This window comes from Balaenoptera ricei, chromosome 3 (assembly GCF_028023285.1).
Source record: "Balaenoptera ricei isolate mBalRic1 chromosome 3, mBalRic1.hap2, whole genome shotgun sequence".
Classification (NCBI taxonomy): Eukaryota; Metazoa; Chordata; class Mammalia; order Artiodactyla; family Balaenopteridae; genus Balaenoptera; species Balaenoptera ricei.
Window position 1 is genome coordinate 173,736,005 of NC_082641.1, and position 26,542 is coordinate 173,762,546.

Here is a 26,542-nt window from a genome sequence, read left to right on the forward strand (position 1 = left end):
CCCAGAGCATTTATGAGGATTCAGAGAGAAATTGCACCTGAATTGCCTAGCAGGCCCTTGAACCTACCAAGTTCTATAAACATTAATGATTCTGTGACTCACCAGTCCTCTGCTGTGGGTTCTAAATGCGGCAGTGCAGGTTCCTCACTCGGTCCCAGCCTCAGGGGGTGCTCTGTGCAGATCCACTCACCTGTTTCTTGCCTCCCCCCGCAAATGAGTCACGCCACTCTTGTCATTCCAAGAAATCTTAATTTCTTTATTGTTTGATTTTTTTTTTTGACTCAACAATTTTTTTAAACTTTTTTTTTTCTGAAACGTTCTTGTTATGAGCCTTTTGTTTTGTTCTCATTAAATGCACTCGACCCAAAATTGGTTTGGCATATCGAAAAGGAGACCAAGGAGGGACTGGGGGCATGGGAGAAGAGGGAGGAGGCCCAAATGGACAGAGAGAAATTGAGGGTAAGAGAAGGAGAACACAGAGACAGTGAGAAAGACACAGGGAAGGAGGTGGAGACACAGAGAAAAAGGCAAGGAAAACCAAAACCAAAGCCAAAAAACCCCCACCAAACCCAGAGAAAAATAAGATTTGAAAGCAAATGAATTCAGGAGCCCAAGAAAGGGAGTAGGAGAGGAAACCAAGACCCTTCCTTCTTTATACCGTCCCAGCTGGGGTGGGGGCATCAAGGCACCAGGACTGGTTGGGGTGGGGGGGACACCTGGGCTCTCGGGCTAGCTTTGTGCTGGACTGCAGTGGTTTCCAGCCCTACCAGGGGGCCCTGCCACCCAACTCTGAGGCCTGGGAATCCACCTTGGTGATTCTGGCTGGAATGGGAACCAAGGGACCCGCTGTACCCTCTCTCTCCCTTTGACTGTCAGAGTCTGGAGAGATAAAAGGAGGACTGGGCAGGGGAGAGGACGCAGGACTCCTTGCTTGCCCCGCAGTCCCCCTGGGAACTCTCCTACCCCACCCTCTCTTCCAGACCTCTTTGCTGGTCAGAGGCATTCTCTGAATCTATGGGGGCTGATGGCTGGGCCGGGCCCACTCTTCCATCTACCCTTGTCTCCCACCAGCTCTTCACAGGTCTCTAGCCACCCCTCCCCAAAGAGGAGTTCCTGGCTTAGTGAAGCCAAGGAAAGCCACGGAGCTGTCTCCTGCCCTCCTCACAGAGCCATCCACGCAAGACCGTTCCTATCCTTACTTCACCTCCCCATCCAGACTCACCCATGGTCTGGTGAAACGGGTTAAAACTCCCTACCAGAAAACAGATGGAACCCACCTTTACCTTCTCCCCACACCTGTCCCCCAATGTGGGACAAACCACCATCTTTGGTCTGACCCCTTCTCCCCTAACTGATGGGGACAAGCCAGCCCTAGCTCCTCAGGAGAAGGGAGGGGCTTTCTAGCAGCAAAAAGGGTCCCTCCAGCCACCTATCTGTCCCTTTCCCCCAGTTCCTCCCTGGAGTTCCTCCCCCTTAACCCAAAGTTCATGGCAGCAGCAGGCTGAGACCCGAAGATGTTTGAAAACTCATGGCACTTGTGAGAAAAGAGGGAGGGACAAAAGAGATGAGGGGTCAGAGCGGAGGTGGAGGGCCACCCCTGGGGAAATGGCAAATGACAGGGCTGGGCTAGTATGGCAGTGGGACTATGCTACCCCCAAAGAGTTGGGGGGTGTTGCTGGGAAGGCCAGGGTGACAGACTGGAGAGGGGACTGGGAGAGGTACTCAGGAGACATCCCAAGCCTGGAGCTTCCAGCATCTGCAGCTTTGGGGTTGAGCCCTCTGAACATGGGTGTCCTGACCCTAGCCAGGCCCTGGTACCTGGCTTTGCCTCCCCTGCGGGAGTGTGTTGGGTAGGGAAGGCAATCTCTCACCTTTGGCCTCCCCACCCCATGAAGGAGAACCACCTCACCGCTCCCAGCCCTCCCTTCTCAGTCATCTGTCAAACCCTGCTGCCCTCATTTTCCTTCCCCTCTCAACCTCTCTAGGTGGGAAATCAGCCCCTTCCTCCCAGGCCAAGTCCCAGAAGCAATATACAAGAAGCAGGAACTCAAAGGGACAGTGCAGCCACCTTGGCAAAAGCATCTTTGGGTGTGAGGGTGCCTCCCCTGGGCCAGTGGGGAGGGGACGGGGAGAGAGGCCCCAAGTCCTGGGGCAGGCAGTGAGGTACACGCCCCAGGAGGGCTGACTGATGCCAGGGAGAGGCGGATCAGGGAAGGAGGCAACAGAAACGGGTGCTGGGTGCCGGAAAGGAAACGGGTTCTTTGTTTCGATGTTGCTTCTAGATTTTGTTTTCTGTCTCTGGATTGTAAAAAGCTGCTCTGGCGGCCCGCCCACCCGGCTGGGGATGCACACGTACACAGAGAAGTCCTGGCTGCCAGGGCCCAGCGGCGCAGCTCTGCTCCGGAGAAATCCCGGGCTGGCCAGGCCGCAGGCTCCTGGTGGCTTCAAGTGATGAGATTTTCTTTCTTTCTTTTTTTGTCTTTTTTTTTTTTTTTTTTTTTTCCTTTTCCATTTCATTGAAATATTTACAGCAATGGGGACGGAGGAAGAGGAGAGAGGGAAGGGGTAAGAGGGCCCCCTAGGGAAAGATCCAAGCCCAGGACCCACTCCCCAGGGAGATCCAGACCCAAAATCTGCTCCCCAGATAGCCAAGCCCACAGGACTGGGAACTGCTCAAATATGGCCACCCCTGTGGGCTGGGGGCCCTGCGGGGAGTTGTGCTTCATCAGGAGTCGCCCCAAGGGAGGGGGTCATTGGGTGCACTCAAGGAGGGCTGAGGGGGGCAGGCTTGCTGGGAAGGCTGGGACAAAGAGCAGAGAGAAGGAGCTTCAGAGAAAGTTCCACCTTTAAACCACCAGCCACAACCGCCCATTCCTCTTGCCCTGGGGCTTTCTCCCCGCTAGGGCTCTGTCCCCGGCCAGAGGCCCCAGTCTCTGTGGAGCAGGGAACTGTAGTGCAGAGGAACCTGTCCATCTGTCCCGTCCCCACTGCTCCATCCCGGTGCAACTGGCAGCACTCAGGCTGCAAAGAGAGGAGCAGCTGACGGGTTCCATCCAGCAGGGCCTTTGACCCAGGGAAACCAGAGCCCTCACTTCCCTCCAGGGAGTAGGAAGAGTAGGGGGTGGGAGGGGGAAGTCAAGAGTGGGCTGCACCCTTCCAATTTCTCCTTCCTCATTCCCCTGGGGACCTCCTGGTTCCTCACTGCACTTGCCCCAAATTGAGCTGGTGCACATGGCTGGTGGGAAACCCTGTCTGTGAACCCTGCACCTCGGGCCCCCAGAGCAGAGTCCCCGAGGGGCCTGGAGGGCCCATGGCCAAGGGGCACCTGGAGAGAGTGGCCCAGCAGCCACTGTCTCCATCGGTCTCCCTCTCCCACCACAGCCCTACCCAGGGTTCAATCCCCGGCCTGGGACACCAGCCCCTGGTCCGTGAGGTCCCTCAGAGACTGGTAACCAGTTGCATCTGCCCATCCCCATCGGGCCCTGGCCCCTCGAGGCCTGGGGCCGCCAGGTAGCCCTCGTGGCTGGGCCGCCGCACCTGGTAGTAGCCCTGCAGGGGGTTCCGGGCCACCAGGGCCGGCGGGCGCGAGGTGTAGTAGATTTCGGGGGGGCCAGGGGGTGCAGGTGGGGGTGGGGGCAGGGCCTCACTGGGCCCCTCGGGGCTGCTGTCCGGGTAGGAGGGCGAGTCCCGCAGGTTGGCCCCGCTGGCGTAGAGGGAGTCCCGGCCCGGAGGGGAGGAGAGGGGCCGGCTGGTGGCCCCGTCCTCCGCTGTGCAGCTCTCCGACTCGTCCAGATCGCTCTGGTACAGCACCGACTGGGCCCGGGGCAGCAGCAGTGGCTCCTCCAGGGCCTTGTAGAGAAGTTCGATCTCTGCCCGGTCAGCACCCCCGGGCCCGCCTGCCTCTTCCTCGCCGCTGCCCCCTGGCACTGGCGGCACGGGGGGCTCAGGCGGTGGAGGGCCCTTGGCTCCGCTGCTGCCACCCCGAAGGTTGTTGTGCACCAGCTCCGAGATGATCATCTTCTCGAAGGCGGCAGCGTCGGCCAGGTTCCGGCCTCGAGGCGGCTCGGGGGCCCCATCCCCTGGAGGGAAATCCCCGCTTCGCAAGGAGTAACTGTTGTTGAAGTTGCCGTTGAGGGGCAGCGTGTCCATGCCGCAGGCTTCTCGGCCTCCCAAGGGGTGCTCTGCAGGCAGAAGGGAGCTGCTCAGAAGGAGAGCCGGGCAGCGAGAGGGGCGCAGGCCATGTGGAGGGGGGTGCCTGCTTTCACCTGGCTTTCCCTGGCTTCACCCCTGCCCCTGGGGACTTGTATTCCCTCTCTTCCTCACTGGCAGTGGGGACACCAGCTCAGCAGAAGACTAGTGGAGGTACGTGTGGGGACCAATTCCCCCAGGGTCCCCTCCCAGCTGGGGGCATAGAGTCTCAGCAGTATGCGGAGATCTGGGTGACCAGGTCCCTTTCCAACGCTCTGACCCCCCATCACCTTCATTCCCCACCTAATGCAACAGCCTCCAGCCAGCTGCCAAGCCAGAGACTGTCTGCATGTGTGTGCGGGGGGGGGCACTCGAGTTCTTCTAAGTTAGGCCATCTGAGGAGGGCACTGTCACGTTCCCCTCCCGGCCTTGGAAATGTTACCAGGAAATAGTCACACTTACTGGGTTCCCGGTAGCTCCCTGCAGGCGCCGGCCAGGAGGGAAAAGAGAGAAGGTGAGAGCGGGCTCAGGATGCCAAGTCTCGGCTCCAGTTCAGGAGGCACGAGGATGCCCCAAGCGGAGACCCCCCGCCACCTGACCTGGGCTGTCACCCTCTCCTGGCACCAGAGTGCTCTCACCTGGGGAGTTGAAGACGGCGGGTGAGGAAGGATTGAAGCCCACTGACTCGGCAATGAGAGTGTTGTAGGGGCTGGTGCCCCCACGGGGCTGCAGCACAGGGTTGGTCAGCAGATGGTTCCCCATGGTACCTGCCCAGGAGGTCAGAGGTCACAAGGCGGCCAGGAGACTCGGGCTCGGGAATCTTGAGGGACTGAGGCCGGGGGTGAGGGATCCAGTCTCACCTCGGTTCAGGGTGGGTGTGCTGTTGATGTCGCCCGCCATGAAAGAGGATTCCGTCTGTTTCCTCACGGTGTCGTTCCACATCCTCCGGATTCGGCTCTGGGGACACAGCTCAGACGTGAGGGGGCCCTTGGGCCGCCCACCCTCCACGATCTTTCTGAGACCACTTGCCTGATGAGCACCACCAGGGACCTGGGCAGAGAACTGCCCTGCCTCTTGGGCTCTCGGGTCCCACACTCAGCCCCAGGGAGCCCTGCCTGGCGCCCCAGCCCCCGGCCCGGATACCTGGGTCCCCGTGTAGTAGCGGGTGTTGCTCCGCATAGCTGAGGTCTTGAGTGAGCCGTGAGTGCCCCCGGGCGGGGAGCGAATGCAGCAGTAGGAGTGACGCAGGCACTTGCTGTACTCCTTATGCACCTGGGGGCCGAGGAGGACAGGCAGTAGGTGCCCCCGCCTTGGGGGTCTAGCGACCAAGCTCCTGGTGGGCATCAGAAGCCCCACTGTCTCCTGTCTCCCAACAGCCAGCCAAGAAGGCTCTCTTCTCACTCAGGCCCATCCTCCTTTCTCCACCTCCACCAATAATTTCTCATCCATTCATTCACGCAACAGATCTTTAATGAGCATCCTCTATATGCCAGGCGTGCTTTAGGCCCCGAGGACAGACACAAATCAGACGAAAAGCCCTACTTCTCAGAGCTGGTATTTCCTAGCAGACAGAGATTGAACACGGGTGAAACATCAGTACGTTATGTGGGGTGTCTGATGGTGTGAGGTGCTGCCGAGAACTATGGCCAGGAGTTAGGTAGTGCTGGTGGTTGGGGTTTGGGGCACGATTTCAAAAAGATCAGGGGAGGCCTCACTAAGGAGACATTTCGGCAAAAACCTAAAAGAAGGCAGTGGGCCCTGTGGATATCTGGGGAGGGGCAGGGGACAAGCCCCGGGGAGGGTCCATGTCTAGGTGTCTGAGGGACCAGAAGACAGAGCATGGCTGGAGGGAAGGGAAGAGAAGGGGAAGCCCAGGCTGGATGGACCGTATGAGCCTGGGGGCCTCTGTAAGGATGTCACTGTCACTGTGTGTCCGATGAGGACCATGGGACAGTTTTGAGCAGAACAGTCAACCTTGCATCCAAGACTTGTGATCACTGCCTCCTTCATCCCCTCCTTAGCCTTACCCACCTCACTGTCCCCTAAGACCAACAACAGTCTGACCGGGCCGCCCCACTGCCTTCAGGATGAATCTACAAACGCCTTGGCTCAGTTTCCCTGGCTTTAGTCTTGAGTCTACTGCCCGTACACCCTTCTCCACATTCTTCTGCTTCTGTTATCTCCTTAATTTATATTTTTTAAGAGTCAGACTTTAACACACTTTATTTTAAAAAGAAACTTCCTATCACCACAAAATTCACAGTTTATCCCACAACTATTAAAGTCGGAAATGTTCTGTCTGGGTGGCACCCAGAGTCGTCTCCCTCCACGTGCTTGACTTGTGCCCTACGCCGTGGGGAGGGTCCATCAACCACGTCCCTGCCCTGTGCTCTCCCAACTCCCCAAATCTGTCTTGCTTTCTTGTTCCTCTAGGCCCCTGTATCTTGCTCTTTTCCAGAACCCTCTTCACCCCTGCCTAAATCCTCCCTGACTGTGAGCCTGTGCTTCCCGCCAGGCAGACACAGGTCCCACTACAGAAGGCAGGCAGCTGGTCCCTTCCCTGGACCTCACCTTCTTCTGTAAGGCGCAGTGAAAGACGAAGATGAAGACCCCCTGGAAGGCGTTGAAGGTGGTGAAGAGATAGGCCATGACCACCGACTCCTTATTGATGAAGAGGAGGCCGAAAGCCCAGGTGAGGCCCAGCAGGAAGAGCAGCGCAATGGCCCCCAGGGCCCAGGATCTGGGGAGAGGTGGAGAGGGAACAGGGATATCAAAGTCCCCACCAGCAGAGATGCCTCCCCCAGAGCCCTGCTGCGTGTCCCTCTTTGAGCGGGCCTGGATGCTGCCCTGGGGTGAGCAGGACTGCCCAGTGACACTTTCACCCAAGCTGAGCCTGAGGGGCAGGCAGAGGTCAGGGGTCAGGGTTCTGTGAATAGCCAGTCATTCTCCTGCATCCTTCATCCTTTTGGCCATATTTCCAGACCTTTAAACTATCTTTTGCTGCCTATCTGTCTTTAAGTTGCCCTGAAATGGACTTTTTTCTTCTTTTTTTTTTTTTGCCGAGTCGCATGGCTTGTGGGATCTTTAGTTCCCCGACCAGGGATTGAACCTGTGCCCTTGGCAGTGAAAGTGCGGAGTCCTAACCACTGGACCGCCAGGGAATTCCCTGGACTCACTTTTTGAACTCAGTCTCACCCTTAGCAATTATGTGCTTAAAACCACAGTTGGATGTGCTAATACCACGTTTTCTAATACTCGTTAAATAGATACATAACGAACACAGTAAAACACCATCTTTGTCCTTAAAATCCCAGTATGTGACACCAGAGGTGAGAACACCACCTTTTAGGAAACCCTGGGAGAGGCCTGGAAAGTCCCAGGGCATGGGTGGGGCAAGGGGGAGCTCACTTAATGTTGTCGAGGCGACTGGAATCGGGCTTGAGCACGGATGAGCTCCGGATCATCTTGTGCAGAGTCACCATGAGGAACACCAGGTTCACCTGGGGGCGGGACAAGGGGAGGGGCTGGGCCAGGGTCCCTCTGCCTCCTAGCGTCAGCTCCTGGCCAAGTCTCAGCCGCGACCCCCCTTCTTCAGGGTCCCCTCTGCTGGTGTACCTGCCCACAGGTGCCTGCCGACTGGTGTAACTGTTAATGTGGCTCCCGGGGCCGGGGGAACAGGGCCCATGGCCTGATACAGAGCAGGGGCTCAAATCACAGCTCCTGGAAGGATGGACCTCAGTGCTGGAGCTCTACAGACCCACTCTGCTCTTGTTTTCTCAGTTGGCTGCTCAGTTCTGATGCTTTTCAAGGGCTTGGGGAGAATGGGGGCCTTGGGGTCAGAGCTGGGCTGGATGAAGGACAGAGACTCAGTACTGGGGGTGCTGCCTTCCAACTTACCACGATAACAAAGGAGACGGGCCCAATGAAGCTCCAAATGAAATAATTGTCCACTCGGAGCCAGCAGCTGTGAAGGAAGCAGGGCCGGGGTATTGAGAGGTGAGGGGGGCAGGCTCTTCCCTCCCTCTGACTCCAGGAGCCCAGGGACTCTGCCGGCTGCGGCCTCGGGGCTCAGGAGGAGGGAGGCCAGTGCCCCGAGGGTCCCGGCCCAAGGGATGCTGCCGAGCAGGGAGCCAGCAAGGAGGAGAGACTCGGGGGGTGAAGGGGGCACTCACGCCTTCTCGGTGCCGTAGCTGCGGTAGTCGATGGCGGCCGCGATGCCCACCACCAGGGCTGGGAAGCAGTACCCGCCCAGGTAGTAGTACTTGGTGCGGGAGTACTCGCTCTCAAACACCTCCACCAGCAACAGATAGAGGTGCACGCCCTCCAGGCACAGCCAGGAGAAGGCAGCCAGGAAGAAGTAGTGCAGCAAGCCAGCGAAGATGGGGCAGGCAATCTAGAGAGTGGGGAGCACCACAGGTGAGGGGCTGCCCCGGCCGGCCGGTGTCATCGCTGCCTGCCTCCGCTCCTGCTCTGGAGTCCTGCTCACCTCATACTGCGTCTTGTCTATCCCAACCAGGAAGAGCAGCTCAGCCAGGAAGAGGTTGATGCACAGGTTCTTGTGGATGGTGTTTCGGTCAGTCTGCAGTCCCCGCAGGAAGCAGAAAGTGGAGATACAGATTGCCAGGCAGACCAGGGAGATGACGATGCCCACCCAGGTGATGACTGACAGCAGTAGCTCGTTGATGCGGCCCTGGTACTGGGGGAAGGAGCAGGGGGTGTACTTAGCGCCTCTGGTCTTGCGCATGGCCAGGGCTCAGCTTAGGTGCCAGCTATGGGCAAGGCTGTGGGCCATGAGCACCGCTGGTGCAGCCCACCCGGCCTTCTGCCCCCCTGGCCAACTTGCCGGCCCCCACCCCTCTGCAGGCGGCAAGCTCACTTCCTCATGCTCTGGAAGGCTCGTGGAGAGATGACAAAGGTGACACCAACTTGCTTCTCCAGAGTGCCTTGGGAGAAGGTGGGACCGTGACCAAAGAGAACCAGACGTATGGCCTCATGCCCCAGGCAAGACTCAGGCCCCCCATGCCCACGAAGCTGGCCTTCCCTGGCACCGCCCATGCAGCACTTTCTATGATGCCATGCAAAGCCGGGCCAGCAAGTGGGCCCGCCCGGAGGAGCGGAGCGCTGGCCAGCTTACGATCTCGCGGTGAGCCATGAGCACGGCGAAGTTGGTGAGGTGGCTGCAGGCACACGTGGTATGGGTCTTGTTGGACTCCACCAGGCGGCAGCCCTGGGTTGACCAGTAGCCCAGCATGGAGCGTTCCGAGTAGTTCCAGAAGGAGCAGTTAGCGTTGAAGTGGTTCTTGGCCTGTTGTGTGGTGGTGACCGGGGGGTCAGATCCGGGGAGTCCCACTCCAGCCCGCACACCCAGCTATGGGGATAGCGACAAGCAGGAGAGAAGTGCCCGGGGCTTTGGGCTCCAGGTGACAGTCTCAGATCTCTGGGGACAAATGGCCCAAGCTGCTGAGGTGGGGGCTGGTGCCCCAGGGAGGGGTTGTAACTTGCTCTTGGGGTGGGTGAACACACAGTAGGGGGGGATACACAGCCAGGGACAGTGGAGGATGCTGGGACGCTCACGGAGGGAGGGGGCACCTCAGCTCACCTCCAGGTGGGCCACAGTGAAGATGACAGGGTCCATGAGGAAAACTCGGCTGGACTCCTTGTTGATGGACGCTGCGATGACCTGGGAGTTCACCACCAGGGAGGCGCCCCCCAGGCCCCCCGCGCCCGCTTCTCCTGCCAGCTTCACCGTGGCATTCTCGGTGGACAGGAAGAGGCCCAGGTTGTTGTAGAGGATGAAGACAACTTTGACCACTCCTGGGGAGAACAGGCGCAGCAGGGTGTGCCGTCAGCCCCTGGCTGGTGTGCAGCTCCCCCACGCTGGCCGCCAGGACCTCTGAAGCCAGGCAGGCTGCAGTCCAGGCAAGTGGGGCTCCGGGAGCCCTTATAGGGGACCACTGCTCAGTTATAGGCAGTTTCCAACGACAGGGCAGTGGGCCAGGATACACAGGCTGGGTCCCTGGCCCACCTCTCACTTACTGTGTAACCTTGAGCAAATCCCTAACCTTTCTGGACCTTAATCTCAAATGGCACAATCCTCCCTGAACTATGAAGATCAACTGTTACTGCACAGGAGCCCTACAAACTGCAAACTGTCCTAGGTTCTGTGGGGCTTTCAGGGGGGGTCTCCGTGAATCCCTTGAAATGTTAACACTAGCTTGAATGAAGGACATCTCTGTGTGTTGCCACGGGTCCCAACCTCCTTTCAGATTCTTCAATCTGATAAAAGTTAAGAACTGCTGTCCTCCATGAGAGGAGCAGGGGTGCCAGCACGGGGCTCGGGCACTGACCGTTGCGGCTGTTTTGCTTGATGGTGTTGGCGGACAGCTGGATCGAGTTCTCGCTCGGGTACTCCTGGGGGAACACCAGCTCTTGCACTTGACCCTCTGTGTTCAGGACTGTGACCTCGAGGACTGTGGGGACAGGGGATGGCAGGGCACACAAGGTTGGGGGTCTGTCCACAGTCCAGAGGCCCGGGCTGTGACAAGAGGCCCAAGGTCGAGGGCCGGGGTATCCCCCAAGGTCTCCAGGCCGAGTGGGCCCCACTGTTCAAGATTTGCACCCAAACTTGCCCTAGCACGATTGTAGCACTCACCCACGTTCTGCTTGGCGGCCAGGAAGCGGGCAGGCTCCCTGACATTGTCGGCCAGCAGGAAGGCGCCCTCCTCTAGGACGTCCAGGAGCATGGTGGCCGTGTGCACCTGCTCGGTGGCATTCATGTCCTTCCAGGACTCAAGAGCCTCTGGCCGCAGCAGGTTGTCCACCGTCTCCACCACGGCCTGCAACGGTGCGGGGGCAGCGCCCTGATTCCCCCTACATCCTCCGGTTCCCTAGGCTGGGCTCTGCGCCCCCTTCTCCGAAACTCCATCCCCAGCGCCACCTGGGGCCTGCCCAGGAGCGACAAGGGCTGCCCCACCCCCTCGGCCAGCAGGAGCCCTTGAGCCTCACCTTGATGTAGTCCTTACAGGTTCTCTCTCGCTTGTGCATCTGGGGAAAGAGATGGAGGTGCTCTCAGGGCTGGTCTCCCAGCCCCACTCCTCTAACCCCGACACTCACGTCTGGGCCCCAGGGAGCTTGCTCTTCTGCCTCTGCTACTGACCTGGGCCTAGGCCATGAGCAAAGGCCATTCCTAAGGGAGCCCACACCCCCAGGACCGTCCAGGGCAGTTCAGCAGGGAGCCCCAGTAGGCCTGGGGTCTGTCCTTCCTTCTTCTCTCATCACCGTGGGTGGCAGCCCAGCTCTGCGGTAACAGGCCGGATATCTCCTAAGTTCCCAGGGCGGTGCCCCCTGCCCTGCTGGCCCTGCCGCCAGGCCCTACCTTGTTGTAGTTCTTGCCAGCCGACTCGCGCTCGATGGGCCTCAGGGCCTGCAGCTGGGCATCCAGGATGTCCAGCAGTTGCTCCATCAGCTTCACAGAGGAGGACACATCACCCGCATAGATGGAGCCCCGGGTGTGGCGGGCCAGCTCGCTGGCAATGTTGGCTGCGTTCTCCCCGCTCTTGATCTGTGTGAGGCGGGAGTGGGGTGCCCCGGCTCTGTCAGGGACCGTTTTGCTTCCCTCTTCGCACGCCCAGCCTGCTCAGCCCCTCTCATCCCTCTCTCTGCTGCCCCTTCTCCCTGTCTGCCTTCTCCCTCCCCATCTGTCTCTGCTCCCTCTGCAGGCCAGGGAGTGGACCCCTGCTTGTCTCCCCAGTTGTTCCATTGCCCCCACTGTGCCCTGTGCCCGGGCACCCAGGGCCTGCTGCGTGAGCACGTGTGCCTGACTGGGAGGGGCAGCTTCTGCTGGTACCTTCTGGGCCACCTGGTTGACCCAGGGGGAGGTGCAGTTGCTGAGGTCAGGGCCCCGGGGGTTCCAGAGCCCCAGGGCTGGTAGACACTGGAAGGAGGCAATTCCTGTAGGGACAGACACACAGGAACAGAGAAGGGAGCCACAGGGAAGGAGAGAAGGATGGGCCAAGGCAGGGAGAAAGGAGATGACAGAGAGAGGGGGACGAGTGGGTGAGGAGAGAGGTGAGGGGAACACGGAAGACCAGGCATGAAGCAGGCCAGACAGTCAAGAGAGGTGTCACTCTGAGGTGACATAAGCCACTCCTCACTTCCCCTAAACCCTCCCTCTTGGCTCCTCTTCCGTCTTTGCCTACTACAGTTGGAACCTTCTAGCAAAGCTCGTCTTGGAAGCCCCCCCTCCCCCACGAAGCCTCTTCTGAGCCTCCCCTCGGGATCCCTAGAGCATGCCGTCCTGGCGCCACCCTCTCTGGCACTTCAGCTGCTGTGCCCTGTCACCAGCTGCTCCCAGGCCTGTTCCATTTCAGTCTGAAGCCAGGACTCAAGTTACCTCCCATGGGCTCCCTGCAGGGTCCACCCAGCGCTTTGCACGTGGCGGGTGCTTAGTAGCGCAGGAGGGGACGGGGGACGAGGCGTGGGGCACTAACTGAGCTGCTGTTGGGCTCTGGGGACACAGCTGCAGACATCAGGCATGACCCCTGCATGAAACCCACACTCTGCCAGGGGAGGTGGATAGGTAAGTGCATCTACGCTGAGCTGAGTTAGGGGCATGTCCCCTGGCCCTTCCCTGGCCAGACCCAGCAGTGGCCATTCCCCAAGCCAGCTGCAGTGGAGGTAACCTTGGCTCTGCACTCACCTCGAGTCCCCTTGGGGCAGGGCCTCTCCACCAGCATGCCCTGCTGGGTGGCCGGCCACTGGACCCGCCGCACCTCTCGAGGTTCACAGAAGAGTTCTGGGGACACGTGCAGATTGGGGGCGGGGGGCCGCCGGGTGCTGGGGGCGGGTGCAGTGGCTGGAGGTAGGTCAGGTCCCAGCTGGTTGATGGCACCCACAGGGTGCGTGGTGAGGGGCGCCCGGCGGAGCGGGGTGGTGGCCACAGGCGAGGCTGTGCTGGTCAGGGGTGTGGGCCGGGCCGTGGTGGTCGTGCTGAGGGGTGGCGAAGTGGCTGGGCCTGGAAGGGAGAGGGGATATGAGATGGGGTTAGCCACACGCTTCAGGCCTACTGAAAGATATCCTGGTCCCCACTAGGTCTGGGAGAGCTCCCCTGGCCCCTGTCTGCCCACAGAGGTCCCTTGTACCCCTGGGTCCATTGGAAAGTGGCAAAAATTCACTCATTTGTACTTTGAAGTCTGGGAGAGCAACGACGGAAGACACGCCAGGAAGGAGGTGTCTGGAGGCTGCTGTACACGGCCACCTCCCACCCTCATTCTCCTCTTACTCTGGTCTCTCTGACCCGGCCACGTCCCTTCCCTCTGGGGGCCTCAGCTCCTCCTTTTGGATTAGATGGGACTCCCTGGAGCTGTGGGGCTGCTCAGAGCTGGTTCAGGGCAGCTGAGGGGGCAGAATGAGACTGTGGAGGGGCCCCCAATCCTGGCCAACATCAGCAGCACAGCTTTGCTGTTTTACTGATACTGGGCTTCCACCCAACATTTTGGTTGAAGGGGTTCCAGGGCTCAAAATGCACAGGCCTCTAGGAGACATAGTGCAGCTTGGTTAGGAGCCCAGAGTCCTTGGTCCAAATCCTCAAATGAGCAAGCTAATCCCATACTCACCCAGTGCTTGGGTTTCCTCATCTGTAAAACGGGGCAATAATATGCCCTGTCTCCTAGGCTGTGAGGATCAGAGGAGTTAATTGGGTGCTTAGAACAGCCTCTGTCACGTTGCCATGTCACACTGCCATTGCCTCCAGGGCTCCCCCGAACCCACCTCCAGGTCTCCTAAGATGTCACAGAGTGCACCCCCTGACCCTGGGACCTAGGGGGCGTTTGGGAGCGAACTTGAGCTGTCCTCACCAGCACTGGGGTCGGGTGGCCCGAACTCCAGGCTATAGCGCACCACAAAATAGTTGTTCCAGACATACAGCTGGTTGTCACGAGGGTTATAGTCAACGGAAGAGACGAACTGGTAGGGGTTGGGGAAGGCCAGGCTGACGGGCTCCTCGCGGTTGGCGTTGGTGTTGAAGGCGTAGTCCACGCGGTTGCCGGCAGCCTCGCTGTCGTCATCCACATACACGGAACGCAGCACGTAGAGGACGCCGCACACCATGAAGGCGTTGGATGCTGAGCGCTTGTCGTAGCCGGTCTCCCACGTGCCCTCGAAGCGCAGCGTGTAGGGGTTGAGCTGGCTCACCACCAGCCGCCCATTGTTGCCCTCGGTGGCGTAGATGACCCACAGCCCATTCTCGTCCACGGCCAGGTCGATGTCGGTCTTGCCCCCCCAGCGGTAGGGCGAGGTATCGTGGTAATTGGCCGTGTTGATGACCGTCTCCCCGCTCTTGATGCGCGTGCGCAGGTCGTACTTGACGATGTTGCGCGTGCGCTCCTTGTTGTAGAAGACGGCGCCGTCATAGACCACGAAGCCCGTGCCATCCACACGGTTGGGCAGGCGGTAGGTGGTGGTGTGGCGCGCCGCCACGTAGTCCTCCCATGAGGCGTACTCGGTGAGCGTGTCCGTGCGGTAGGGGATCCAGGGCATGACGTAGATGCGGTCACCCGCCTGCAGTGGGTCCTTGCACCATGCGCCAGACTGGTGCTCCGACTCGTGTGTCGAGGTGGGGTCCAGCACCTTCTGCAGAGTCCCTGGGCACACGAAGACTGGGCCAGGTGGGTGGGCGGGGAGGACACGGGGAGAGGAGCAGGGGCAAGGGAGAGGGAGAGAGAGAGGCAAGTTGGTCACGCGGCCAGGGGGGTGCCAGGCTGTCCCCTCCTGCTGCTGCAGTCACGGTTGCTTGGTAGGGCTGGTGATGGGAAGGGGGTTTCCGGGCTGGGACCCCTGCCCCACCCAGCTGCCCCTCTCCCTGGAGATGTCAACCCTGGAGGCCATTAAGAGCAGGGTTAGTGGTGGGAGGTAGTGCCCCTCTTTCCTCCCCTGGCTGCTAGAGACCCCACAGGCTGGGGATAAGGGGTTTGGCAAGAGCCATCCCAGAGACGATCTCGTGTGCCTTAAGCAGGAGTGGAAAGATTTCCTCACTGCAGCCACTGGTGGCTTTGAGGATCCAGGGACTCGGGGCCCTGCCCCTTCGCCATCATCTGCACCCCCTATGGAAGAGCTAGGGTCAAGGGTCCCATCCTTCACCAACCACACCAGGACACAGATTTTTTTTTTTTTTTTAAACTCCATTTTCTTCCTCCTGCAAAAACTGCAAGGTAGAGTGATGTTTCCGTACCCACTGTGGGTGGGTGTCAGGAGCGCACTTCTATTCCAGGGTGGGAGAGGCACCCGAGGTTACTGATGCAGCCTGTGGCAGCCCCCACCCCCAGTACCCATGAAATCAGTAGCTGAGGAAGGGTATTCGGAAAAGTCCAGCCCCTCCTGAGGGTGCCCAGCCCTGCCCCCAGCCGGCAGGGTCTCTCATGGGGTTTATTCAGCAGCAGACACTGACACTGGTGCACAGGGTGAGGGGGAGAACTTGGGGAGGGAGAGGACTCCCGGGAGAGTTGGGTGGGGGGGAGGAGAGCTGTGTGGAGGGAAGAGAGACAAGGTGGTGGTGGTGGGGGGCTCGGCGAGGTCCTGGCTCCAAGGGAGGCACACTGGAGAGCACCTGGGAAGAAAGGGTTAGTGCTGGCGAGGAGAGAGGGGGGTGAGCAGAGAATTCACTCCAAGGCCCAGGCCCGACTGAGGGTCCCTTGGGGGGGCAGTCCCAGGTCCAGCTCAGAAGGGGCAAGGGAGGGAACCAGGTGCTAGGATAAAGACCCAGCCCGCCCCCAATAGGCCCCCCCCCCACCTCCCCTGCCCTGACCCCGATTTACCTGCAACCATCCCCGGCTCGGGAGGAGGGACCAAGGCAGCGCTGATGTCAGAAAGGTGGGGGGCCCCGCCCCACCCCCCCATTCCCTGAAAAGGAGGAAAACCTCAACTGCATCTCGTTGGCCACCAATAGCCTGCCCACCCTTGCCCAGTCACGTCCCAGCGCCGCCTACTCCTAGCCTCCCCTTACTGACCCGGTGGAGGTCTGGACTTTCACAGTGTGGCCAGGCTCCCCTCCTCCGCCTATAGAGGGGATGTCCCTCCATCCAGGATGGCTGGGGGCCTCCCTCTCACCTCCCTGCTAGCAGAACCCACGGACAGGCCAGGGTGAGAGTTTGTAGTGAATTCTCTGCTCCTGCTTGGTCTGTCACCAAAGCAGCTGGCCCCGAGGGGACGGGGAGGGCTGGGACTTAGTGCTGGCTTGGGGGTGGGGGGGTTGGCCCCAGTGGTTAGAGGGGCTTGGACACTTCTCATTCCCCCACTTCCAGCCTCATTCTTCAGGAGGCTCAGGTGGGTGGGTGCGGATATCCAGCCCTCCCTTCACAGCAGCAGGGGGACATTTTGACCCAAGGGTCTCCAGGCACAAAGCAGCCAGGCGCATGCCCTGTTTTAGGAGGGGGAGGGGAGCTTGGGGCTCCACCAGCTCCCTGTCCCCAATGCCCTGAGGGGTTGGCCTGCACCTTCTGTCCAGCACACTGGCCTCTGCCCTTTTCCCCTGTGCCTGGGTCTCCCCTCTCCCCAAGCTAGGTCCCCCGCCAGCTTTGTGACAACTGAGCAGATGTGTTTGTGTGTGTGTGTGGGTGGGGGGACAGTGGGAGGTCTCAGAGCCTGGCCTGGTCGGCAGGGCATGGAGGAGGAAAACGTGGTTAGAGGTTACCCTGGGGAAGGGGGAGAAGATGAGGAAGGGTCTGCCTGGGGCCTTTGCCAGCAAGGACCCCTCCCCAGCACCAAGCTCCCAATACCTCCTCTGCCCTCCAGCCTCCTCCCACCCGCCCTTCGAAGAGAAAAGATCCCAGGCTGCCGTATCCAAACCACCACCGGGCCTGCAAGAAGAGTGTCTGGTGCTGGGTGGGAGAGAGACTCCAGGAGAAAGAGAGGGAGAGAGTGGAGGGGTGCAGTGAGGGGCAGGGCGGTGGGCTGGTTGCCCAGGCCTCTATGAGATGGGGGAAGGGATAAGGGGGAGGGGAGCAGCTCGGAGGGACCCCGCCCCACCTCCCTCAAAGGGGGTGCTCCACCGACCACCGTAATTTCAAGGCAAAAGCGATCCTGAAACGTCATCTCTTCCATCCGTGCCCCCTGCTGCCTGCCTCAGAGCTGCAGATTTCCCAAAACTTTCAGGGGAGGAAGTGACCATCCCCAAGAGCCCAGGCCTGCAGCTGCAGCCCTGCCCGGCTCCACTAACAGACAGCTCTTCCCACCATGGAGTTCTACACCCGCCTCTGCTGAAGGTTTCACCCGCAAGAAATTATGGTGCTCGTGGAAGTCCCCAGACCCAGCCTATACCTCCCCCGCCCCCCTCTCCCTGGTCCTCTAACCACAACAGCCCAGAAGAAACCCTGACTGCAGCTTCGCAAGTATTTCAGAACCAGAGAAAATGCTCCCCCGCCCCTCACTCCCCCAACCTTGAGGCCCGCCCCCACCCCCTCGCCCCGATTTGTCAGGCTGCCCTCCCCGGGCTGGGGACAGCTTATACCCCTCCCCAGGGCTGGGCCCCCCGCTGGTGGAGGACAGGGGTTGGGACTGGGGGAAACTGGTACTCCATGCTCCAAAACAGCTCTGGGCCTTGGAAACACCAAACCAGAAGGAACTTAAGCCGCCAGGAGCCAGAGAGAGAGAGAGAGAGAGAAAGAGAGAGGAGGAATCTGCTCCCCAAAAGGAAAACAAAGGTGTCCCCCCTACCCTGCCTCCCCCGAACCCCGACACATGTTACAAAAGCGGGGGCACGAGGAAGAGAGGAGAGAGACGGCTCACCCGGTGCCCTCCACCCCTGGTCGGGAGCCAGGGAAGGGGGTCCCTCCCTCCCCACCCGCCCTGGATGCTTACACAGTTCTCCTGAAGGAGGCAAAAGAAGTATGAGAGAAGGCCAGGTGCCCCCTGGCCCCGCAAGGGCCAGGGACTAGGAAGGTGGGCCGGGGGTGGAGGGGAGGGTTGGGGGGAAAGAGAGAGAGAGAGAGAGAGGGAGGGAGGGAGGGGGGGGGAGAGAGAGAGAGAGAGAGAGAGAGGGAGAGGGAGAGAGAGGGAGAGGGAGAGAGGGAGGGAGGGGGAGAGAGAGAGAGAGAGAGGGAGGGAGGGAGGGAGAGAGAGGGAGAGGGAGAGGGGGAGGGAGAGAGAGAGAGAGAGAGAGAGACACGGAAGATCCTGCCCAGGCTCAGAGAGGAGCTTCCTCAGGAGTCTGGAGGGTGGAGTCACCTGGCTGCACCAGGGCTTGCCCCACCAGGGGGACACCGGGGTGGGGAATGGCGACTGGACCAAGTTTGGGGTGGGGGGAGAAGAAGGGGCCGGAGGGGAGGGTGGGTCACATAAGTACGGTACAGGTAAAACAAAGTCTGAGTTAGGGGTTAGCATTGGTAACAGTGCGTTTACCTTTCTGCTCCACTTCTACTTTAAGCATCGGAAGAGAGAGAGAAAACAAATTGAAAAAAAAAATGTGCAAGAAAAAAAGAGAAAAAAAAAGATTAAATTGCTTTCGTTTCTTTTCTGGCAACACGCCCCCTTTTCCTTTCTTTCCTCACTCCTGGTTCCCCAACCCCGAAGGTAGCATCAGCCCCCGCCCCCAAGTCCTTTCCTCTAGGGAGGGTGTCAGGGAGACAGTCACAGGGAGGGGGAAACACATGGGAGGACAGAGACCAAGAGAGACGAGGGGTGGGGGGAGAGGGAGGGGGGTGTACAGGCAGGCAGGGGGACAGAGCCTTCAGATGGGAAGGGGCACCCTCAGTGCAGTGGGGACTCGGGAGGGGAGCCCCAGCTGGGAGGCGGCTCCGCTTAGGGGGCACCAGGGAGGGATGGTGGGGGGGAGTGAAGGAACCACTTAGATCCCCTTCAGCCCGGCCTGCTGCCCTCCTGCTAGAACCAGGGGCCCAGCGGAGGGGGTTCAGTGCCTCCTGGGGCCTGGTAGCCCCACGAGAGAGAACACACTGGACTCCTTCCCCTGCTGTGCTGGCCTTGCAAGAGTCCAGCTGAGTTTCCCCAAACCCTCAGAACCCCAAACAAGCCAACACAGAGAGAGGGTGGCAGCATCAGACACAGAATGACGGAGAGGCAGACAGGCAGAGCCCCCCTGGGCCCCAAAGAGCCCGGTGAGGGAGACAGAGGCAGAGAGGGAAGAGGCTGGGGTGGGGGGACATCACAGATGGGGCAGGACAGCAGGTGGGGCACAGACACGCTCCCACACTCCCCCGGGGCAAGCCCGAGGCTCAGTTTCTCTGCCCAGCTCCCCCCTGGGGGCCCAGGAGCCGGGAGCTCCCCAGCCCGCTGTTGGGATGGGCGGGCGGCACCTGGGGGAGGAAGGGGGCATGGTTAGACTGTGCTCAGCTGCAAGGCAAATCCAGTGTTAGTCGGGCCTGTCCGGTACGTGTGTGCGGCAGGGAGCCCCGCACACCCACTGCTCCCTTCCCAAGGTAGCCCTGCACCCGCCCCTGACCAGCACTGGGGTCACCCCAGCCTCTGAAGCCCAGGGCAAGACGGCTGCCCAGGCCGCTCCCCCTCCAGGCTCTGTGTCCTTGACCCCTTAGGAACCTCTGACCAGGGCCTTGCTCTCCTGCCACCTCTCTGGAGGCGCCGTGCTTGGCTCCCTTCCCAGCGCCTCATCCAGGGCCCGGTACGCAGGAGGTGCTCAGAGAAACTTTGGGGGATAAGTGAGTGCCCGGCTTCCCTGTTCTGCGGCGTGGCTTCCATCACCCTTGTAACACCAGCCATCTTCTTCTGGGACCGGGAGTTAGCTCAGCCCCCCAAGACACATCCTTCATGTCCGTTGACTATGAGTGCGTGTACGTGTGTGTGCCCCTGCGTCTCCCAGGGCTCAGGCTAGCTCTCTCCCGTCAGACTGGGGGCTGCCCATCCCCTGAGCCCTCCTGATCTCTGAGGGGCATGCCCTCCCACCCACACTTGGAGGTTTGGCTCCAGGAGGTCTCTAAGCCCCTCTCCTCCCCACACCCTCTAACTTTTTTCCTGCTCCTTTACCGGCATGGTATCCACTGGCTTTGGATGCCACTTGGATCAGGGGATTTTTTTTTTTTTTCCTGCCCTTTATCTTACCTGCCTCAGGAGAAACTGGGTTTGTCATCTGTTGTTAGTTTTATTTTTGATTACCAATAGCAATTATAATAATTGGTAAAAATCATGATGAGGAGTCACATGAAAAGCAACAACTACCAAGTGCCCAGCGCTTACTATGTGCCAGGAACCGTGCTAAGCACCTCTCGGGCAGCCTTTCGAGAGCCCTGTCTGTAGAGGGGAAAGAGGATCAGTGAAGTGAGGCAACACGGCTGAGGCCACATGGCTATCCAAAGCAGGCACCGTTTCCTTCACACCTACGGCTGAGGGTGCACAGGGAGCTTTTACCCACATTCTCTGTGCTCCGGGCAGCACCTCAGGGAAGGTGTTTGATTCCCCTCCCACCATTAAAGAGGAAGATATAGGTTCAGTTGGATCGAAAGGGCACCCAAACCATTACTGAGCACATCCTGAACCAGGCCTGGGTCTGGGCGCTGGGGGGGTGAAGATGAGGCCTCCGCCCTGGAGGAGTTTACATCCAGCACTGTGTCACCAGGAGCAGCCTCTGTGGCCAGCCCTGGGTTAGGCGCTTCGCACACACGATCTCCTGGACTTTCGCCTCCTTCTGCAGCGGCCCAGAGAAATCAAGTCATTTGCTCAAGTTTCAGAGCTAGAAAACCCAAGGGCCGGGGCCGAGCCTCGAACCCAGCCCGATTTCCCCACTGTGCTACGCTCCCCAACTCCTGCCCCCTTTCCCTGCTGCCCCAGCCGTGGGGGTGGGCGGTGTCCCCAGTGCTGTGGGGAGGCTTCAAGGATCAGATGGGCGTCCCTCTCAGGCAGTGGCTGGAGGCCTTGGTCGCTGAAAGGAAAGGGTGAGGAGTAAAAGAAGAAGGTTATGGAAGCACATAAGCTGTCCCGTCTCCCCCAGCACGTCTGCAGTCAGTCACCTGCGAGGAGAAATCAAAGGTTGGGGGGAGGGGGGGAAGGCTGGGGTGGGAGGGGAGAGGAGGGAGAGTCACGGGGTCTCCTGCTCCCCCACCCCTACCCCCCCACACACTCAGACACCCTGGTGGCCCTGCCTCCTCCCCCCTCTGCCCGGAGGCCCTACCTCCAGGTTGGCTACATGAAGCTGGGGGTGGAGGGGAGGGGATGGATGATGGGGGGAAAGGGAGGGAAGAGTAAGGGCTGGAAAGAAGGGCCACGTTAAGGGTGGGGTGCTGAGGAGGAGAGACCCTGTCATTGTTTGCTCCCCTTGGCCAGGTGCAAGAATGGCAGGCCCCTGGCTCCCCAGATCACCTTTCTCAGGCTTCCTGGTGCCACCCTCAGTCCAACATGGTGGCACTTCCTCTGCAGACAGGAAGTACTATTGTGGTAACGGGCCAACAAACCAAGAGTTAGGAATCTGTGGAAGATGCCCCTAGCCCTTCACACCTGATCTGCCACCAGGCCTCAGAGGGTGGTCTGCCTCTGTGTGAGGACAGAGTCCAGCTTCCAGGACTGGGAAGGGGCAGGAGTGGGCATATGTGAGGGGGACAAGAGAAAGGAAAGGGAACTCAGAGAAAGGGGGGTGAGTGAGAGGGAAGAGCAGGTGTGTAAGAGGGGGTCACGAAGGGAAGGGGTGACAGAAGAGGAGGGAGGCAGAGGAATTAGAGGGCAGCGAGGTCAAGGTCCAGGGAGAGGAGAGGAGAGATACAAGTGTGCCAAGTGGAGTACGTGGGTGTGGCCTTGGAGTGTATAAATAAGCCAAGGGCATGCGAAGAAGCAGGGTGAGCAGGCCAGGGTAACAAGAGTTGGAGAAGGTGCCCAGTGGATGGGGACAGAGTCTGTGAGGGTGGGGGTGTGGGTGGGGCAGACACCAGTGTGGACAAGGGTGTCTGGGTGAAGAGAATGTGTGAGGGAGGGAGCAGGCCCAGCTGTCCCCCCGTGTGCCTGGCCCCGACTTGGCCCTGTGTGTGTGTGTGTGTGTGTGTGTGTGTGTGTGTGTTCAAGGTGTCTCCTCCTCACTCGATTCTGGAAGGGGGAAGGGCCCGTGTCCGCATGAGGAACAAGATGACTCACTGTAGGGGACACAGTCGTACTGCACCTCCAGGTACTTGTAGGTCCCGGGACAGGGGTCGGGAAAGGCGTCGGAGCCAGCGACCACCACGCACTGGGTGCGGTTGTTACACCTGTGGAGGAGAGACAGGGAGCTGGCAAAAGACAGGCCTGGAACTTGGGGGGGGGGGCCCAGGGTCAGGAGAGGAATGGACACCCCCAAATTGGGAAGGAACTGTGGAGACCACGCCAGGGACCTTGTGTGGGCGTTGTTTTCTGTTTCCTGCCTGCTCTCTCCTACCAGATAGGGTTCTTCTATTTTTAAGCCCTGGCACGGCATGAAGCTCAGGGCTGGGCCAGAGGGGTGGCCCCATAAACTGCTTCCCCAGCCACGCTTCATCACTTTCATCCTGAGTGTCACCAGTGCCATTATGTCCTTGTTTTTTTTTTTTTCCTATATTGACCATAAAGCCCCTCCTTTGTTCACAGAAGAGTAAGATGTGAAGCCATACACGCAAGGTGGTGTCTTTGCAAAGATGCTATTAATGAAATGCTCACAGCGTTTGCCTGTGTCCACCTCAGACCATGTCTTGACATGTCCTACCCTTTGGACAGCCCTGCTGTGAGGCTCTGCAGTCAGGAGAGGGGCAGAGTCTTCACCTCATGCTGAAGCCATCCTTGGTTCCCCATGGGGAACACCCCCGAGTGTCTGTCAACTTCTCAGGAGGCTGGCTACCATGTAACAGGAGGCCTACTTAATGACAACAAAAAGATGTTTCTTGCTGTCTGTTCTCACGGTCAAGGTCTCCGTTTCCCTGGAGCAGGCCAAGTCTTGGCTGGGCAGGACAGCAACTTGACTGTGGGTGTGTTAAAGTGGTTTGGGGGGGCTTCCTGACAGGTACAGGGCAGAGGGGGCTCCTGTGTCTTCCCTTCAATCCTGCCCTTAACCAATGAGTGCTTAACTAATGAGGATCTGCTTATACCCACCCACCTCAACCCCCTTCTTCAAAAATATAACACTGACCTCATGAGGTTAAACAGAGACTTAGTTACCTATGACCCAAAGAACTAGTTCTATTCCCAGAAGTGCTTTCATCTGCTGTAACACTGCAGGTGTATTCCTGCACAAATTCTTGTATACGAATGTTCATAGCAGCATCATTTACACAATCACCAAAAGGTGGAGACAACCCATCGACAAATGAGTGGATAAACAAAACATGGTACATCCATACAACAGAATATTATTCAGCCATAAAAAGGAAGGAAGCTCTAATACACACTACAATGTGGACGAGCCTTGAAAACATCACGCTCAGTCAAAGAAGCCAGCCACAGAAGCCACGTGTTTCACGGTTCTATTTATATGAAATGTCCAAAACAGGCAAATTCAGAGACAGAAAGTAGATTAGTGGTTGCCAGGAACTCGGGGGAGGGCGGGGAATGGAGAGTGACTGCTAAGGGTGACGGAGTCTCCTTTTGAGGTGATGAAAATGTTCTGGAACTAGACAGAGGCAGAGGTTGCACAATATTGCGAATGTAATTAATGCCACTGAATTGTTCACTTTAAAATGGTGAATTTTATGTTATGTGGATTTCACCTCCATATAAAGACGAAAACAAAAAGAAAAACCCCAAAACGCTGGCCTTCCAGCTGGAGACTGCATGTCCCAGCCTCCTGTGCAGCTGGAAGTGCCCGTGACTGAGTTCTGGCCCAGGAGGTGGGAGTGGGGGTGAGGGGAGGACTGGGGCGGGGGGTGGGGTGGGTTGCAGTGCTGAGACAGAGAGAAGCGGGTGCTGAGGGCCTTTCCAATTCTGATCGTGTTCAGGTCACTGTATTTATCCTGGGGTGTCTCCGTCAGAGTAGTGGCGCTGGACCCTCACTAATATAAAGAGCCTCCAGGTGTGAAGACAGTGGAGCAGGTAGGTGGCTTCATCACGATCCCTCAGCCCCAGTGACCACACTGCTCAGTGTGCCCCCCCCCCTAGGACTGAGACCCCCACGAGCGTTGGAACTGGGTCAGTCGCTGTGCTAGGTACTTGGGGACACGGTGGAGAACATCACGGACCCTGAGGCCAGTGCTGAGTGAAGTGGGCAGGGAGGATTTGGAGGCAGGAGGTAGGAGGAAAGAGAGGCTGCACTGGGACTGTTCATGCAGGGGTGTCGGGAGATGGGAAGCGGGGAAGGGGGACAAGATTGCTGGAGGGGGATGGATGTTTGATTTTTTCCTTTTTTTTTTTTTTTCTTTTGCCGCTCTGTGCAGCTTGTGGGATCTTAGTTCCCCGACCAGGGATTGAACCCAGACCCTCGGCAGTGAGAGAGCACAGTCCTCACCACCAGACCGCCAGAGAATTCCCAGAATGGATGTTTGAGAGAGAAACAGTGGGAGGGAGGGGATGAAGCGGTTGTGGCCTGGCCCACCCACCTGAGCCACCTACCTGATCACGCCTGTGCCCTGCCCAAAACTCTCTCGGGAGGCTTTCAGTGACCCCACCCAGTGACGTACTCTAGAATCCCCAAGGAGCTGTAGAGCTGGCCCCAGGCCTCCTTTCCTTTTCCACTTTTATGCTCAGGATCCTGGAGTGAACCCTGCATTCTCTCAGGCGTTTGGCAAAAATTCAGTGAGCGCCTGTGGTGTATCTGGCTGTGGACACAGTGGTGACAGACAAAACCCCCTTTCCCCGTGGGGCTGACAGCCTAGTGAGGGAAGACATAAAAAAAGACACGATAAAGAGGCAAAATAGCCAATGGGACTGTGGATGGAAGTCAGGACTAGGAGAGCGAGAATGTAAGGAAGGGGCTGGGAAGTGGCAGGGGCGGGGGGCGGGTTGCTGTGATTTTAGAGGGTGGTCAGGCAGGCCTCGCTGAGAGGTTAGTGAGGTAAAAAAAATATCCCTGAGTGAGGAGGAGGAGGAGTCATGCGGGTGTTGGGGAACAGCATTCCAGGCAGGGGGAACAGCCAGTGCAAAGGCCCTGAGGGAGCCCTTAGTGGAAGATGCCTGATGGGTGTAAGGAGTGGGCCAGGTAACTGAAGCCCAGTGAGTGAGGAGGAGCGTGGAGGAGGTGAGGGCCGGGAGAGGACAGGGCAGAACGTGCAGGGCCTTGGGGGCCTCAGGGGAGGACTCAGGCTTTTGCGCTGAGTGAGGTTGGAGCCGAGGAGAGCTGTGATCTGAGGAGGGACAGGACCTGACTCAGGTGCTCACCAGCGCCCCCTGGCTGCTATGGGGGGGGGGAACAGACTATAGTAGGCAAGGAGAGGGGGCAGAAGATATCGTAGCAGTCCTGGGGGGCTTGGCGGTGGAAGTGGCGGTCACATCAGGGTATAATTTGAAGGAGGAGCTGACCAGCTCTAGGTGGTGTGGGTGTGAGTGTGAAAGGAGGCTTCTGCAGCTTTACACACATGCACCCCATACTCACACACTTACAGACATAAACAGTCTTCACACTCCCTCCCTCACATTCTCACACATGTTCTCTCTGACCCTCACGAGCACATACACTTCTGCCATCTGTGTTCAACTATCACCTCCTCAGGGAAGCCTGACCAGACCTCTGAGCTGTCTCTCAGTTCCCATGACATCTCACTCTGTCCTGCCATGGCTTTTACTCTGCAAGCCACAACTAATCTTGGGATGAGCTTCTGGAGGCAACGGGCTTGTGGCAGAGGGTACAGGTTGGGGAGGTGACAGGCTGGCAGGGCATGGGCTGGGTCTTATTTGCTGTTTGCATGGGACCCGGCCCCTAGTAATTGCTCAGGAAACATGGGTCGAATGCATAAAAGGAAGACTGAAGGTGAACGGGATGTGCTGGCCAGGGGGCGCATGGAGGACAGGCACCTTATTGACCCCAGGGACTACTGCCACCCCATCTCCCAGGAGCCCCGCAGGGTGGGGCCCCTCACCTCTGGGACATGATCTTGAAGGCGTCCGGCAGATAGCACTGCACGTTCTCCATCTGGAAAGGGTCAGCGTCGCAGATCTTGTCATCCGTGCGCCCATAGTTGGCGTTCTCCACCATGATGACGTCGCTGCCCGGGCACCGCAGCTCGATGGGGTAGCCTTCACATGCCAGCTCACGGCGCATCAGCCCAAACGGGAGCCCGGCCCGGCTCAGGCCTGCAGGGAGGAGGGGGAGGGAGTCACACCCGGGCCCAGGGAGGGAGGGGAGACCCCCGCCGAAGACGTGCCACCTCCAGTTTGACTGTATTGGGATGCGGACTGTATGAACTTCAGTTTATTCATCTGTAAAATGGGCTTCTCCGTGTGCCCACCTGTGTAGTAAGGCCATTAACCTGGCCCA

The 26,542-nt window shown here is 59.0% G+C and overlaps 1 protein-coding gene across 7 annotated transcripts in view; it reads right to left on the reverse strand.

Moving 5' to 3' along the window:
• Positions 1–235: 235 nt before the first annotated feature.
• Positions 236–26,542, reverse strand: part of ADGRL1 (adhesion G protein-coupled receptor L1) — a 45,923-nt gene continuing 19,616 nt past the window's right edge. The window contains exons 3-25 of one of the 7 annotated variants that reach the window (XM_059918297.1): positions 26,145–26,358; positions 22,267–22,376; positions 20,386–20,439; positions 18,580–18,594; positions 14,043–14,843; positions 12,887–13,201; positions 12,035–12,138; positions 11,564–11,749; positions 11,194–11,232; positions 10,841–11,024; positions 10,536–10,658; positions 9,788–10,002; positions 9,323–9,493; positions 8,675–8,884; positions 8,361–8,581; positions 8,086–8,152; positions 7,597–7,688; positions 6,760–6,928; positions 5,332–5,460; positions 5,049–5,145; positions 4,827–4,955; positions 4,651–4,668; positions 236–4,181 (exon numbers count right to left, since the gene is read on the reverse strand). In XM_059918297.1, the coding sequence (XP_059774280.1) occupies positions 3,439–4,181; positions 4,651–4,668; positions 4,827–4,955; positions 5,049–5,145; positions 5,332–5,460; positions 6,760–6,928; positions 7,597–7,688; positions 8,086–8,152; positions 8,361–8,581; positions 8,675–8,884; positions 9,323–9,493; positions 9,788–10,002; positions 10,536–10,658; positions 10,841–11,024; positions 11,194–11,232; positions 11,564–11,749; positions 12,035–12,138; positions 12,887–13,201; positions 14,043–14,843; positions 18,580–18,594; positions 20,386–20,439; positions 22,267–22,376; positions 26,145–26,358 (4,406 nt within the window). In that variant the 3' untranslated portion in view covers positions 236–3,438. Of the gene's footprint in view, positions 4,182–4,650; positions 4,669–4,826; positions 4,956–5,048; positions 5,146–5,331; positions 5,461–6,759; positions 6,929–7,596; positions 7,689–8,085; positions 8,153–8,360; positions 8,582–8,674; positions 8,885–9,322; positions 9,494–9,787; positions 10,003–10,535; positions 10,659–10,840; positions 11,025–11,193; positions 11,233–11,563; positions 11,750–12,034; positions 12,139–12,886; positions 13,202–14,042; positions 14,844–15,998; positions 16,084–18,579; positions 18,595–20,385; positions 20,440–22,266; positions 22,377–26,144; positions 26,359–26,542 lie in introns of those variants that run through there. The other 6 variants (XM_059918298.1, XM_059918299.1, XM_059918302.1 and 3 more) reach the window with 6 other exon arrangements.